At 40.2% G+C, this 16,927-nt stretch overlaps 1 protein-coding gene across 1 annotated transcript in view; it reads left to right on the forward strand.

The window, feature by feature from the left end:
- Positions 1-16,927, forward strand: part of LOC100714419 (uncharacterized) — a 247,343-nt gene that overhangs the window by 138,452 nt on the left and 91,964 nt on the right. Inside the window, exons 104-118 of the mRNA XM_063250621.1 lie at positions 1,917-2,051; positions 2,500-2,587; positions 3,633-3,771; positions 4,558-4,691; positions 4,804-4,838; positions 4,932-5,048; positions 5,462-5,610; positions 6,169-6,253; positions 7,025-7,081; positions 7,602-7,726; positions 10,024-10,112; positions 12,030-12,079; positions 12,532-12,699; positions 15,354-15,506; positions 15,830-16,030. Of these exons, the coding sequence (XP_063106691.1) occupies positions 1,917-2,051; positions 2,500-2,587; positions 3,633-3,771; positions 4,558-4,691; positions 4,804-4,838; positions 4,932-5,048; positions 5,462-5,610; positions 6,169-6,253; positions 7,025-7,081; positions 7,602-7,726; positions 10,024-10,112; positions 12,030-12,079; positions 12,532-12,699; positions 15,354-15,506; positions 15,830-16,030 (1,725 nt within the window). The remainder of the gene's footprint in view (positions 1-1,916; positions 2,052-2,499; positions 2,588-3,632; positions 3,772-4,557; positions 4,692-4,803; positions 4,839-4,931; positions 5,049-5,461; positions 5,611-6,168; positions 6,254-7,024; positions 7,082-7,601; positions 7,727-10,023; positions 10,113-12,029; positions 12,080-12,531; positions 12,700-15,353; positions 15,507-15,829; positions 16,031-16,927) is intronic.

A 16,927-nucleotide genomic window follows, 5' to 3' on the forward strand; every position in this document is an offset into this window, starting at 1 on the left:
AGAAACCATGGTTGGCTTAATTTCCACTTGCATCCTCTTGTTGATCGAATTGTAATGTAGACACAGGTAGTAGTTGCTGTTCATCCTACTCCTCCATTCCCTACCTATCCTGTTTTTTTCTGACCTTGCCTGAGATGGAATCTCTGGAGAGAAATGTTGTTTTCTCCCAGTTTTATGGTTTCATTTCTTAATGAGATGCTTCCAAAGATTTCTAATAATGTGACTTCTAGGTTTTGTAAGAAAGGTCTATGCATACAGATCTATTTGTATGTTTTTTTGTTTTCTCTAGTCATGTGGTTTGTACTTGATTTAGTCTACTGTGAGTAGGAACTGACATTCCCTTAGGTATTTGTCTTTCTCTTTCTCCTCTACCCTTACCTCAATATCATTGAGCTGTTTCACTATTAAAAAATGAATGGTATGATTAACCAGAGGAGATTGTTTATAGAGGTCTACCAACTCTCATCATGTCCTTGACAAGGAACATGGAGTATACAGACATTTTTGAATTTTGCTGCTTAAAGATATGAGACTTTACAATTAAACTGAACATTTATTGTAGTTTCTTATGAATTATTATGTCTGGCTAAGAAGATATAATAATAAAGGAGCAAAAAATAGAACAGAAGAATATCAGAACATTTTCTTCTAAAAGCATTCAGTCCAATTACACAGATCCCTGTTTTAAAGTTTTATTTTTATTAGAACATTTTTGAAGTCCATAATGATTCCATTAATCATGGGGAGTATGTGTATAGCACATCTTTCTTGTTTTTTAATCTCTGTCTGCTGTTCGTGTTCTTCCTTCCTCCATTTCTTAATCCCCTTCCCTTTTGCAAAAGAGTGATACTTTCAGTTCACATAAGGACATTATGTTTACTATTTGAGGGTGCAGGGAGAGTGGGCATTGAAACTTTCTCCTAAGGTCCCCTCATTTCACATTAGACACAGCTGCACAATACTTTTATATGTGTGTCTTTAATAAGAGTGCATTTTGTTGGTTCATCATATGGGCCCTTTATTGTGTGAAATGTGGTACTAGAAAAGGAGAGAAAGGAACGAAAGTATAGCTGCACTTTTTATGTAGTTCAGAAACAATAGAAAATAAAGATACAATCAGGTGTAATATCAAAGAGCAAATTGTATGCCTTCCTCTCAATCCTAGCTGATGTTTTGTTGTAACCTGGTGTCTTAGTCACTTTTTACTGGTCGCTGAGACAAAATACCTGAAGCCCAAAGTTGGGAAAGGAAAGGTTTATTTCTTACAGTTTTTGGAGGTTTCAGTCCACACTCAGTTGGCTCGAAGACAGGCAGGCATCGCTGGGCTGCAGTTCATGGCAGCTGGCAACAGCAAACTCGAACCAGCAAAGAGAAAGACACGCCTTCTTCCTGCCATTACATCACATCCTGGCTCCACCCCTATATGGGTGGAGCACTGACACCATCAATCCAACCACTATACAATGAACCATCACAAATGAACAATGCAAACTCATGAGGCCTGGGGGACACAAACATAAACCATGACACCTGGTATGGCACATCTCATTTCTACTCTTTCTCCTTATCATCGTTCTGCCTCTTGCCTTGTCTTTGAGAAGAGTTTAGGAAATATCTGGACAGAAGTTGAAGGCTGAGCATCCGGAGCATGAGATTATGAGTTGAGGTTGCTGTGGCTGTTCTTATTAACGAGTAGAGGTAATCAGCCTCTGAACGTCTTCCAAACTCTAGTGTATATGATTTGTGCTCATTCTTCTGTATTGTACTCATGAAACCTACGCAGGTTTGTTCTGTTCGGCCTATCATGATCTACCACCTGACAGTGTAGTCTTTGCATGGGTTACATTGTAAGTAAGTGTTTGCTTGCTGTGTAATACATTCATTTAGCACAAATGAGTTATCCTTTGTTTTTATAGCAATACCGAGCTTATGTGGCTTTCCCAGACTTTTTCCGTAATTCAACTGTCCTGTGGTGGAAGAGGGAGATTCAAGAGCTGTACAACAACACACAGAATCCAGAGAAGAGCTTGAAATTTGACGGCATGTGGATTGTAAGTGTGTGCATGTGTGTTCCTTACACATAGATAGGTGTGCGTATCTTTGTCTTTCTAAGTTGCAGATATTTGACTTCTATATGTGAATTATAGTGAAGAAATGCTTTTAATATTTCAAAAACACTTAGTCACTCAGTATGGGGAAGCCATGATATCCCTCGAACCTTGTGTCTTGCCCTAGGTTTCTGGTGTAAGACCTCCTGGGCCATTACTAGGAATGCTTTGCAGGTTTCCTTGCCCTAAGAGAGAATTTTTGTCACCCTCTGACCAGTCACCTTGTAGGTATTAACTGAGTTTTTAAGTTGTTCTTCTCTGGATTTGATGAACTTCTTGCTGCAAGCATGTATAGAAATTCCAGTATTTTAAATAATTTATTCACTACTCTCTTTTCTCTGGACAGGACATGATTATCTTTTAAAATGAACTATGTCCACTTATTTTGTAGGACATGAATGAACCAGCAAGTTTTGTGAATGGAGCTGTCCCTTCAGGTTGCAGGAATGGTACTCTGAACCATCCTCCCTACATGCCATGTAAGGACCCTGTGACTCTCTGCTGTGAATCCCTGGATAGAAATAGGGTACCCCTGGAAGAGCCCAGCATCTAGGGGTTTATCCTGAGCCCTGAGGACATGCCCTAATTGATCTGATGGTTTTTGGAAATCAAGACAAAATCACTTTTAGGACTTTACTCAACTTATGGTGTGCAGTGTACTGGGTCAGAGGGATTGATGTTGAACACCTTGATGGAGTCCTCACTGTAGTTTAGAATAAATAGTATTCTTTCTGGGAAAACTATAGGAGGGATCCATGAGCAATCATGTTATGGTTAAGTTTCACAGTGCAATGTCTTACACAGAGAAGGGAATAAGGACTAAATGCAATAATGATGTTATCTTAAGTGTTTTCCCCTCAGATTTTATTTGAAATTTCAGGAGAATGTAATGTCTCCAAAGAAGTCTCACACATTGATTTCAAAGCTGTCCATGAATCTCTTTGGTAAATGGTTGAGGAGCTCAATGCTTTCTACTTTCAAGAAGCACCTCTTGTTGCCACTCATCTATGAGACAGATTAATTCATGATCTCTCTTAGTTTTTGGTGATAGTATACCTTAAATGATTTATTTTGCCACTAATTGATTTAAAGTAATGGTATCCTCTTCTATTGTGGGTCATGGACTTTATTGACCTTGAAGTTGTGTTTGTGTTTTAATCCCTAGAAATTATACTTTCTATAAATTTGGCGACTTTCCATAGATTATATAAAGTTCCAAGTCTCAACTTTTTATACTATAGGCAATCAGTAATCTTCCTCCTAGATATGTCTAAAATCACTTAGAAGTTAAAATAGAGCGTATCATCCCTAATGATGTAGTGTTTAAGAACCCTGAGTTTTCTGGCAGGAAATTCTGCTTTCTGTAGTGAACTTGATGTTGAAAATTCTGGGGTAAATGGTCATACCACAGCACCCACTGTTGTTACCTTGTCCCTGGGAAGCAGGAAATAATCTTCAGATTCAGAGTATCTTCCCTTAAAAAGGCTGCGGGTGGTTTTGACATTTCTAAATCTTTTCCCTTAGATTTGGAGGACAGAAATGGTGGCCTAAGCAGTAAGACCCTGTGCATGGAGGGTGAGCAGATCCTTCCAGATGGTTCCAGAGTGCGTCACTACGATGTGCACAGCCTGTATGGATGGTCTCAAACTAGGCCCACCTATGAGTGAGTTTCTCTCTGCCTTCTCTAGTTGATAAAATCTGTAGGATCAGCCAGGGATGGGTGTAGAATCTCTACAGTTCTTTGATGTATCATGCGAAGATTTAGGGAGAGTTTAAGTACAAGCCATTATAAATCTTAAACAAAAAGTCCTCAAGCATACAGCCAGGCCCTATGACTGTAGCTGATAGGACCGAAGTAAATAAGTCAGTTTTTCTGATCATAGAGAAACTAACAATCCAAATGGGTCACACACAGAGGGTTACTAGTGCTGTGACAGCATTTATTAGAAGTCTCAAAAATAATAAGAATCTTAAGTGCGTTTTTGTCATCTCAAAATGGACATATCCCTATTTTTCACCTACTGTGTTTGAATAGTTCCTGCGTATCCTGTTTAATTAACCTTTTCTAGTTTGTGAAGTCACTGGATAGTATTTATAACCTTCAGTGAATCTGTAACAAGAACTTGCCTCTTTCCTCCTCCTGGATAGAAAACCAAGTCTCGTGTTAATAAGTAACAGAGTTAGTGCTTGTTTACAATTTCAGGATAACCACGTGATTTTATCATATTGTGAACTCATGGTAAACACTGAAAAAATAAACCAGTGATATTAATGGCCTCCATCAGTGTGCACCATCCTACCTGCGTTCCACTTTTTCCTGTTCTGATCAGGCGTGAGGCAAACAGTTCCTCACCATGCCCTAGGCCCCGGGAACTTTACAAGGCAGAGGCCTGTAGCCTTTCTTTTCCTACTTTGGTGTCATTTCACCCCCTTGCTGTCCTCCAACCAGAGCCGTGCAGGAGGTGACAGGACAGCGAGGGATTGTCATCACCCGCTCCACATTCCCCTCTTCTGGCCGCTGGGCAGGACACTGGCTGGGAGACAACACGGCCGCGTGGGACCAGCTGAAGAAATCGATCATTGGTAAGTGGGCCTGTTGGCAGGGCTGTGGTGGCAGGGAGGGGTGAGGGAGGAGGAGCAGGAGGAGCGGGCAGGGCCCGATGCCACCCTGACACACTTGTGGTTCCCATTGCAGGCATGATGGAGTTCAGCCTCTTTGGCATGTCCTATGTAAGTGGCCTTCAGATCCCTCCTGATTGCTTGCAAGGTGGTGCCAGCATTCAGAAATCACCACCGACCTGGTTTTATTTCCTCTTGTTTCAGACCGGGGCAGACATCTGTGGGTTCTTTCAAGATGCCGATTATGAGATGTGTGCTCGCTGGATGCAGCTGGGGGCCTTTTACCCCTTCTCCAGGAACCACAACACCATTGGCACCAGGGTAGGACCTCAGCTCCCGCTGACTGCTGTGTAGTTTGTTTTTGCCTTTTGTTTTTTCACTTAAGATGCACAACCATTTTTGAGCTAAGTTCAACCAACTGTTTCCTTGGGGAAATCATCCAAATTGTGAAGCCCTCCTCTCAGCAAAACATTTTCTTCGGTATTGTGTAGGGAATAATTGGGCTCAGCAAGGTTTTTCTACATTATTTGAGAGAAATATCTGAAACAAACTTGTATTTGCTTTCTAGGAGTGCTTCAGTGTCCCTTTCCAGCATATTCATAATATTCTTGAAGTCTCCCCTGTCGTTACCTTTAGTTTAGTTATGTGTGAGCCATGTGTAAAGTGTGCACTGACACTCTGAGCTTTGTCATTTCCCCCTTGCAAAATGCTGAACAGTCCTTTTCCCCCTTTAGAGACAAGACCCTGTGTCCTGGGATGCTGCCTTTGTGACTCTTTCAAAAAGTGTGTTGGAGACCAGATACACCCTGTTGCCCTACCTCTACACCTTGATGCACAAGGCCCACACAGAGGGCGTCACTGTCGTGAGGCCTCTCCTGCACGAGTGAGTGTCCCCCTGGTACCTTGCGCACTAAGGCAGAATGCATTTCTTTTTGTAGAGTGGTAGTGCATGCAGAGAATTTCTCCAAGCAGAAGATATGATTTCTCTTTTATTATAAGGTCATAAGACCGAGATGATAATTGCATTTTTAATAGTCCCTGAAGAAAAGATATTTATCAGCTGACAAAATTTCTGAAAGGATCGTACACAATACAACATAATTGTATGTAATTTGTCAATGCAGAGACTGGTCTCCATTTCTTTTTTTAACCGTTGTTGTTACATGAGCCTGGGCCTAAATGAGTTTAGTTAACCAAAGAAGATACTTAGTGAGAGACGAAAGCGATGAGGGCCAACCTGGGGTTTAGCATGTGCCATGGTGAGGAAATATCTTTCTGTCTTCAGAGGAGCCTGACCTGTGGAGAGCGGGGCTCCATATTTTCAGTGACACTCAGAAGTGAGGATGGCAGTGAATGCAGCTGAATTCTTCACACAGAGTTGAAGCTGAGGTCTTTCCTCAGACCCTGGGATCTGATTGTGACCAGTTTCTTTTCCTTCCAGGTTTGTGTCAGACCGTGTGACCTGGGATGTAGACAGTCAGTTCCTGCTGGGCCCGGCCTTGCTGGTCAGCCCTGTCCTGGAGCCTGTGAGTGTGGAGGGCCAGGCTGGTGGGTGGAGGATCTGAGCTGTGAGGCTGGCTGACTAGGGAAGGAGAAGCCAGCAGGGGTACGAAGTTGCCTGAGTCATGGCTTCTTGTTCTATCTTGTTCTTTTTTTCTCCTGAGTCAAAGAATATGGCCTCAGTATTGTGGTATCAGCCTCCACTTCTTTAATGTCTGCCTGACAATCCTGGTTAGAACCATAAGAAAAACAAACAAACAAATAAAGCAACAAACATTTTGTCCTAATACCCTCAAGATACATTTGAGAAATTTACATTTCTCCAAGCAGGAAGAGTATATATGGATTTCATTACAGTATCCTGTCACGATTAGAACACTTTGCAAGGGAAGTATCCACAGACATGTGTGTTATTCCCTTGCTTCTACTGAGCCCAACTGGCTGCAACAGCCATTCCATTACTTGTCTCTGAATTGCCTTAAATATGCGTCTGATGCCACCTACTGTCACCCTCCTTATCATACCTATGAGTTCTGCTCCAGACTCAAGCTCTGATAGATTATGTCTTAGGTAAATGTTTGGGCTAAGTGTATAATCCAGTGTTGATATTTTCCTCTGATGTACTGGATCCCAACGAGATTTATGGAAGTCACTTAACTGGGTAGCAAAATTTCCTCTGGGTGCAAACAGGGAACAGGTGGGTCCCGTGCAATCTTTTCATTCCTTTTGTTTGGTCTGATTTCTGTGTTCTAAAATTTAGAAATTCTCACTGCCCACACATTTGTGTACAATTTCAGGATGCCAGAAGTGTCAAAGCCTATTTCCCTGGAGCCCACTGGTACGATTACTACACGGTAAGTTTTTTCATCTTGTGTAGGTGAGGGAAATGCATAAACAAGTGAGTTAGATGGATCCTGTGCATCTCAAACCCTGAATGTGCATGCTCCTGCTTTATATTTGTAGTCTTGCATAAACCACTTTAAGCATTGTAACTCAATTTTGTTATTGCTCTATTGAGTATGACTGGTCACTCACATAAATGTAAAATAAACATGAAGCTTCTCACAGGGACCTGTGTTGTCCTGAGTGCTCTCTACTAGAGATTCTATACATTTTCTTGAAGCTGACTATTTACAATATTGGTATTTGTACTAGTATCTTGGGTAGTATTTGTTACACAAAGCCTTTCAAGGTAAGTCATTACAGCAGGGAGCAGATGACAGCAGAGAGTGTGCAGAAAGTGTCCTCGCAGGTATGTGCTGAACTGTGAAGAACAGGCAGCAAGTTCTGAGAGTCAGACGAGCTATCGGCCGAATGTACTGACGAGAGAGGTGTGTGTCCTGGCCTTCATGCTCTCCTTTCCCCTGCCCACAGGGTGTGAACATTAATGCAAGGGGGCAGTGGAAGGATGTGGCAGCCCCTCTGGACCACATTAATCTTCATGTGCGTGGGGGCTACATCTTGCCCTTGCAGGAGCCTGCGCTGAACACTCACTTAAGGTAAATTATGGACCAGGGCTCTGATTGGCAAAATATGAAGAACACTGGTTTGTATTGAATGCTACCAATGCCTTAATTGTCATTCTGAAGTCCAAAACGATTTTCCAGAAAATATATTTTTTTAATTTTTAAAAATTTGCTTTTGTTTTCTCCATATCCATAGCTCTTTTTCTCCGTCTCCATTGTTGAGAAGTTAGTGACGACCGTGGAAGGCTGCTGCCCAGGATATTTGTGTTTGCCTGTTAGGAGCTGTTGTCAAATTGTATCTTGTATGTCTGTTGGTCTTTTCTCCTGAGTGTTTTTGTCTACACCTGCAGCCAGATGGGTTTTGAGAGGCACTAATCTGCATTCTTAAGTGCTCTGAATTTCACAAACACACTGACAGCCAGAATAGTCTTTCTTCCCGGTTCATGTGGGCCTCTTGCAGTATTAGCACTGAAGCTCAGCACTTGGTTGCTGTCATCAGCTATAAAGCAGGTGCTAGGGCAGTGCCTCTACACTGATTTCTCATGAATCTTCGTGTGTGGCAGGTATCACTGGTGTTACAATCTCAACCTAGGTGCAAGCATTGTAGTTCGACAGTGAAGCAAGTGTGTCTTCATGTCAAGTGTCTCTGTGTCCCCTTGCTCTGGCTTAGGAAAAATTCCAAGCTCTGTGTATTTGGAGGAGGGGTGAAAGCTTTACAGTGTCACTTTTCTCTCCTCAGTAATGTGTTGATTGCTACAGTTGCACCTTATCAGAGTGTGGGGCTACTGTTCTGCTCATACCCTGTCCCGTATGTTAAACCCCTGTATCCCTCTTTTGTTTTTCACAGTTGTTTGATGCTCTGTGTTGAAAATTGTACTCTCTGAAGTTTCTTTGAGAATATGAATCTACAGTTGTTTACTTTGACTGTCTTTCTTGGTGCCTTGTTGTTTGTGTGTTTACTGATACTTTGCTTTTCAAATGTAGTGGGCATAATTGCTGTGAAGGGAGTCTCCTTCCTGCAGAGGTGATTTGCCTTCTCTTTGGTTGCAAGCCAGTGTGATGGCTGCCAACTTGGTGTCTTATGACCTTGCTCACTGAACCTGGCTTCACATGGGGATTGGAGATTCAAGTTCTCTATACTGGACTATCAAGTGTAGGGGCACAGTTTGAGCCTTCTAAGGCATTTGTCCCTGGGAAATTCCAGGTTTTTCTTACTATGTTCCCTTGTGGCTGGAGACCAGTGTTTTGCTTTCCTGTTGTTCCTGTGGAGTATTGCGTAACCCATATTTACTTAAAAGTCCAATGAAAATTTTTAAAAGAATTTTGTATTTGTAATTTATTTTGGATCAAGTAATATATCAATAGATGTGGTGTCCAGATTATATGGTCTACTGTGTTGCTGGAAATCTCTTTCACAATTCCTGTGGTACCTTAATGTTTGTATCGCTTTTAATCTTCTTATTTGATTATTTGGTAAATGGGCTTAATATTTCTTAAAATATAGAATGTCCAAAAATTCAGGAATTGTTAGTTATTCATCCTTATATTTCCTGCACTATGTAGCACTGAGTCTTCCAGACATGCAGTGAGTGAGAGCAGGCGATTGCCTTGATAACCTGAGCTGCGTAGAGAAGGCTGAACTGTGAAGCCTGGGGTAGGAAAGGTGAAGCAGGGCGAGGCAGGAGGAGCAGGAGCTGGGAGGGAGTCCAGAGGAGTTGCTCAATGAACAGATCCCAAGCAACTCTGCTTTCTTTCTTCTTCTTTGCCTACATGCATCTCATCATCTTTCTCACTACTATTTTATGTTTCCCATTTTGAAATGTAAAACAAGTAATTAAAATGACATTTTTTTCTTAAAATAGATTAATGATATCTCCCCAAATGAGGAAGTTGCCATGGTATAGACAGAGCTTACTGAAATTTTCCTTTCTGAGGAAATACGGTGCTCAGGCAGCAAAAGTGGCTCTCCCAGAGGCAGCTGGAACTGTACTGTGGAGAGCATCGCTAATATGATGCGGCTGCATGGCTATTGTCTAATTTTTCTTTCCCAACCTGCTGTCCATTTTGTAACTGTAGCTGTAGTTTTAATGCAGTGATTTTTACGCTTTTATTATTGGCTTGTACATGGATGTTTATTGCAATGCTTGGAGCATTTCTCTCTTATGTGACACTGCTATAAAACAAACTCATGCCAAGTTCCTCCTAGTGCCTGAAGGAAAGCAGAGCAACCTGATGCTAGTGATTTTTCCCTTTTCAGCTTGTTGGGCATGTGGGCCAAAGTTTTTAGAGCCTGAAGTCTTTATTTCTTGCATGTTTCTCATTCTCTACAGCCGGAAGAATCCTCTTAGTCTCTTGATTGCCCTGGATGAGAACAAAGAAGCAAGAGGGGAGCTCTTCTGGGATGATGGCGAATCAAAGGGTGAGTACAGTTTCAAGAATATTGCTGTTGAGAAACCTGTCTCCCGGCTTACTGCGTTCATTCTCACTGTGCCCAGCAGCCAAAGTCAGCTGAGTGAAGAGTTTTGTTCTGGTTTCTCCTGAACAGTAATGGGGCAGTAATGCATGAACCACAGATAGAAGGAAAATGCATTTATACCAGTAAAATTCTCTCCCTCCAGAGCAGTCATCGATGACAATTTGTCTTCTTCTTCTTAGTGGCTATCTGGGAGATATTTTGGACACTGACCTTATAATTCTTTGTAATTTCCTCCCAAATCTTGTGTTCATTACTGACATGAAGAAATGTCATCTCAGGCTGGGAGGAAGCATATACTTCACCTACAAGTAGGCCTGCTTTAGGAACATTTTTCTGTGTATATTATATGAACAATTTTATGTCTATAGCTTACGCAATAGATTCCCATGAGGTATATTTATGGTACAGACTTGAGAGGGACACTTTTCAAGGTTACAGTAAAAGAAGAAGTAAAAGTGGAATCTTGGTCTCAAATACTCTGTGTGTATTATTTTTGACCTCAAGATGTAGATACAAAATATTTCATATTTTTGTATTATTGCAAAAGTGTAATCAATAAATTTGAAGACATTCAAAGTGAGCATTGTATACATGTATTTTGTGTAATTATTAAGCTGTGAATTGAACATATTGCCAACACACGTGCCGTACATTAACTTTCAGAATTTATTCTTTAAGTTAAAGTTCTTATACTTTGATATACATGTCCTGCTATCTCCCACTCTTCTGTCTGTTATAACCACTGTTGCACCCTTCCCCAAGTCTTTTTAGAAAGTTCATTTATAAATTTCCACATAAAAATGAAACCATACACTGTTTAATTTTTCCTAGTTTATTTTACTTAGTATACTGCGTTCCATCCGCAAAAATGTTTTCAAAAATCTAGTTTACCAGTTTTGTTATGTCTGATTAATTCCCTGCTCTTTGTAAGTTCCACAATGTATCTTTCCATTCATCTGCTGATGGACACTGGTTGTGTCCAAATCTTTCCTGTTAAGAAGATGATTTGAATACTTAAATGTAAAGGCTGGAACTAGGAAACTCACAAATATGGGGTAATATGTTTGTCCCTAACCTTGTCAAAATTTTTGGGGATATGACACCAAAAACATAACACAAGCAAAAAATAAACATGTTATCACATCAAAATAAAAGGCTTGTGTATAATAAAAGAAACCAATGAAGTAAAAAGAGAACTCACAAGATAAAGGACAAACACGCAAGTTACCTATCTGATCAAAACATTAACATAAAAACATGTAAGTGACTCCTATAACTCAGTTGCAAGAAAATAAGTAAGCTGACTTAAAAATAAGTTTGATAGACTTTTTTCCAAAGAAGACTTACAGCCGGTCAACAGGTTTGGAAAAATAATGTTGCTCATTACTAAGCTGAAGAGGAATACTGATAAAAAATTGCAGTGATGCATCAACTCAGGATTGTCAGGGATGGTGCGATAGGAAAGAGCAAAGACTACAGTGTTCCCCAGGGTTCTGAGGAATGGAGGAAACTCTGACAGTTTCTTGGTAAAAATATAAATTTATCCAGCCATTACATAAAGCTTTCTAAACATTCCCTAAGATATTAAAAGTAGAACTATGTGATCTGGCAATCTCATTTCTAGCGTCTATCCAAAAAGTGTAGTGAGTCTATCAAAGAGATATGTACACTTCCACATTCATTGCAGCTAAGATTCAGAGGTAATCCATGGTTCCACTTACTGATGAGTGAATAAAGAAGTCATGGCAGATGTACAGTAAGGAACTCCTGCCATCTGTGAGACAGAGTCAGCTTTAAGGGGAGGCAGGTGAGGTTTGCCTGTGGTGAACAGAGTCTGAGTTGCCTTTTTTCTGCTTTCAGATACTGTGGCCAATAATGTTTACCTTTTATGTGAGTTTTCTGCCACCCAAGTGAGTACTGCATTTTTATGTATTTTAGCTGTGGGCTTTCATCTGACCATTAGCACATATGTGATTGTCAATATGTTTGATTATATATTTAACTTATTGGGATTAAGGGTGATAGTTGGAGATATTTCCTTTTAGGGGTTAGCAGCCAATGATGACAATATGTGTGTGTGTGTAACCAAAGGAGCCACTCATATTGGCAAATCAAAGCAGCTAGTGTTTACAAATATATATTTTTCAAATGTCTGTCTGCATGGTGCTGGCTTTTTTCTTATATATATTTTAATTCAAATGAGATTATGCTCTTTGAGTGTGCATCAATCAGTAGCATAATCTGAAGCATTCAGAGCAAGGGGAAGTATCTGGTCCTGGGTGTAGCATTTGTATGACTGCACATGAGCATGTGTCTCTTACAGGTAAATCTTTGTGCTTCTTTGTGCTTAATTGTTTTGCAGAACCGCTTGGAGGTGAAGATTTCTCAGTCGACCTACAAGGACCCCAATAATTTAGCATTTCAGGAGATTAAAATACTTGGAATAGAGGAACCTATCAATGTCACAGTGAAGCACAATGGTGTCCTGAGTCAAGCTTCTCCTAATGTCACTTATGATCCTAATCTGAAGGTAACACTGCATTGTGTGAATGTGTTTGTTTTATTCTTCTTCAAAGCACTGTGACTTTTTTCCTGTCATTTGTTACTGAAGAATCAGAGATCTGTGTGAGTGCTGAATAGTGAATTCAAAGTATCTGGCTAGAAATGAGAAAGAGACAGACAGACAGACCAAGAATGAGTTGAGGAGCTACTGTGGAGTGGTCTCTTCTTCCTCACCCATCTCTACCTAAATGTTCTGCTCTCTTTGGTGAATTTTCTTTCTGAGAAGGAGTTGCTGTGTTCACAAGAAGACCAGTGAGGAAAGTGGGAACAGGACCAAGGGAAAAGTGATTTGGAAACCTATGACTGATGGTAACCATAGTGGTGGGATGTAGGGTTCTGATAAATAAAAATTGTACAGGGTATTTGTTTTTTTCCATCTGTACTGAAACTGTCTTCAACACATAGTATATGTGCTCAAGAGTCACATTAATGTAACTATCTATGATTCTATTAAATTCCTGCTTCTCTCATTAGATGGTACGAATAAAGTAAGTCTCCATCAGTGAAATTCAGACATGACCCTCTTTAACACATTGTAATCAGTTGCTCTGAGATCCTAGCATTGTAAGAACTTTTTAATCCAAGAAATCCTGATCACAAGTCCTTCACAGATATCTACCCTTGGAACTTATTTGTGATGAGCTTTCCAAAATTATAGCAAGAATTTGATTTAGACATCTGCTATGATGACAGATTGATGGTATGTGGTATTTTGTTCCAAGAATTTGTAGTGAGGATGTATCCATTATATAATGCTATAAGTACATATGTGTGGCAGTTTGTGTATATTTGTAAGACCAAGACATTGAAAAATAGATGCAGGGAAACCAGCTGAATCTCTTTTAGACAATTGTATTAATTCAGATAAGACCAAAGGAACTGTTCCTTTGCATTTGGTTGTGGGAAGATGGAATTTATACACAGCAAACTCTTGGAACAGAGGCTGCAAAGGTAATCCAGCATTGAGGAGATGTTACTTTATGTAGTACTTGCTGTGCAAAGCTTATTGTTATTGTTGAACCAAGTTTCTTGGAGAAAGCAATGGCTTTGGATGATCATGTGTCAAGTAGGAAATCACAGCTCTGAGTGAGAAAACAAGTGGTAACGAATGGGAATTTTGTTTTTGTAGATGAGTACAGAAGGTAGAGAGATGCTGGTGTTGGTTCAAAGACTCAAAGTTGTCAGGATTGAGGTCTTTTCTTGTCTTGTTAAAGGAGCTGGCTGCCTAGGTTAATTATTCAGGGCTCTGTTCGAAGAGAAAGCTTTAAAAAATGAAAGCTGACGAATGAATGAAAATTACAGAGACAGGCCTTTATATGAAGAAATAAACATGTGGTGAGGAACCCTCACTGAACCTGAATTTACCTTTTCCTAGTCATTCTCATGCAACATTAACTAAAAATGTAGCTACTATTTGGGGAGTTTGATATTGTATTTTGCAGTGCTGAGGACTGAACCAGGGCATAGTGTATGCTCGGCAAGTGATGTGCTACTGAGCCAGCACCTCTAGGGGATTCTACATGGAAATAATGAACAACAAATATTTGTGTTACAAGAGGAAGACATAAGTAGTGGAACCCCAATAAGGAAAGCATTTTCTTAGAAACAGTTCTTTGTCAGTGTGAGACATCTCATGTTAAGGCATGTGAATAAACCATGATAAGACTTGGAATAGTTTCATCTCAGTCATCTTTCAATATCTCCCAAATAAAAAAATGTGGGAGAATGACTTTTGAAAAGAGATTAACTTGACCTGTAGGAAACTTGTGATGCCATTTTGAAAGATTGGAGGAGGTCCAAAGAGAAAGCCAATCTTTATTTAGTTCTCAAAGTTTCTCATAGTGATGCTGATACTGTCAGTGGGCATTCCTGAGGTGGTGATAAAGTGTAAGGATGACTAGGACAGACAAGGGAATATGATTTAGACTATGATGAGATTGGAAGATGGATGATAATCCCTCACATGTGATCTTGCTTCAGTCAAAGGAGAATAAAGAAGAATGCTACATAAGACTCATTTGAATTTCTGTGGGGACTGCAGAAAAGATTTAAAAGTTTGAGTAACTAGGTTTTCAGAAATGAAGAGCGTGAGCTCTAAGAAATGAAAGACATGTTTACGCCCTATACAATTCATTACTTTTGAAGCTGATAAGACAGAACCTAAAAATTGAAACACTTTGCATTAGATTTCATAGAATAATGGGAATAAGACAACCAGGGGTAGGACTTTGTATGCTTTCTACTACTGCAGACCATGGGGACAATGGTTTTTCAAGTGGAGAACAAGAAGGAAAACTCGATTTTGAAAAGCAGAAGAGAATGTTTTTGCCACAATAAGGAGAAAGATGAGGAGTTAGGGAAGGAGAAAAAAGTGGTGAACACAATAGATTTTGACTTTTTTTCACATTATAAAGTAGAATATTCTGAGAATGGTAATATCTGTCCTAGTATTATATAACATTGCCCTATATTTATAAACAAGACTTCATATAAACTCTAGTCACATATTGTTTGAATCATTGAGGCTCACCTAATGACAATTTTTTTCCTAAAGGGAGATTTCTGAATTTGCAAAGCCTTAGTCCCGAGCATGAATTTCCTGTGACTTCTCCATCTCTGTAGGTTGCCATTATCTCAGATATTAATCTTGTCCTGGGAGAGGCATACACAGTGGAGTGGAGCCTAAACATAAAGGACACAGAGAAAATAGACTGTTACCCAGATGAGCATGGCATTTCTGAAGCAGCCTGCATTGCCCGTGGCTGTGTGTGGGCGGTAAGTGTGCTGATGCTGTTAGTGCTCACAGAAATATTTTGCTCTTTGTCTACAACTTCATGAGCATGGTCCTGGTACCTGTACACCCAGGTACAACTGACAGAAGGCAAGGGCTTGAGAAGCAGTGCATGTGTGTGTGTGAATATGTGGGGGAGGGTTGGATGATTTTACTGGGTATCTTGATTGGAGATCAGTAGTGTAATCTTTTGGCATTATCAAATGATATATAAGTGAGTAAGTGATGCCTTCATCGCCACATAAATTGTCTGTCTCAAGTCTTTCATAGAATGCATGCTGACTAGGATTCTGACTTTACTTTTCAGGAATCCAATACCTCAGGTGTCCCATTTTGCTATTTTGTCACCGATCTGTACTCTGTCAGCAATGTGCAGTATGACTCACAGGGCGCCAGCGCTGACATCTCCTTAAAGTCTTCTTCTTATGCCAACACCTTCCCCTCCACCCCTGTGAGCCCCCTGCGCCTGCAGGTGACCTACCATAAGGATGAAATGCTGCAGTTTAAGGTAAACACTGGATAAATATCAGGTGCTGACACAACCTTTTTTAGTACCACTATTGTTTTTGTGGTACTTGGAATTTAATACCGGGTCTTTACATTGAGATACCCCTCTCCCTTTTATTTAAACTTTATTTTTAGACAGGGTCTCATTAATTCACCCATCGGCCATGCTGGGCTTGACTTTATCCTGTTGCCTCTACCTCATGCTGCCAGAATACTCGGATTATAGGCGAGTGCCACAATGCCTGCCTTCCACTGTGGCCTGCTAGTGAACTTTCATAATACTATTGAAATAAGTTTACTACCTTTTTGTATGCTTTGTCTTTATTTAAAAACCTGAGTTGAATACAAGTTTTAGACACTAAACTACAACCTCAGGGCAGGACAGTAAGTTGCTCCATTCCGTTACCTGAGCTTGAATTTGTGAATATCCTGCCTCAGTCTCTCAGAGTACTGAGACTGCAAGAATATAGCCCCATACCTGATTAGTTTTCTCTTTTAAATTATGTACTGCAATGACTAGATGATAATTATAATCAAATGAACAGTGAGAGCAGATTGATAGTACAGTGAGACCTATCCAAATTTGCATTTGGAGAGCTGAGCAAGGCTACTTTAAGAAAAATAGCTGGGAGAATGAGAAATGGAGAGGACATTTAGGAACCTTCCCTTCACATGGGGCAGGTGAGAGACTGAAGCTGTTTTCGGTGTATCCTCACCACATCTGGGGCAAGCGATGAGTATCTGCAGATTTAAAATGAGCAACTTTATTGTATTCTGTATTCCTCCTTACTCTTCCTCTTGATAATATATGTTGGCTGTCTTCTAAATATGTATATTTTGCTGAAGACAAAGAACTTCCTGTGCTTTGAATTCTGTGTTTCTTTGACAACATGTTTTA

Source organism: Cavia porcellus, unplaced genomic scaffold (assembly GCF_034190915.1).
Source record: "Cavia porcellus strain 051 isolate PalLab524CR breed Dunkin Hartley unplaced genomic scaffold, mCavPor4.1 scaffold_6, whole genome shotgun sequence".
NCBI lineage: Eukaryota > Metazoa > Chordata > Mammalia > Rodentia > Caviidae > Cavia > Cavia porcellus.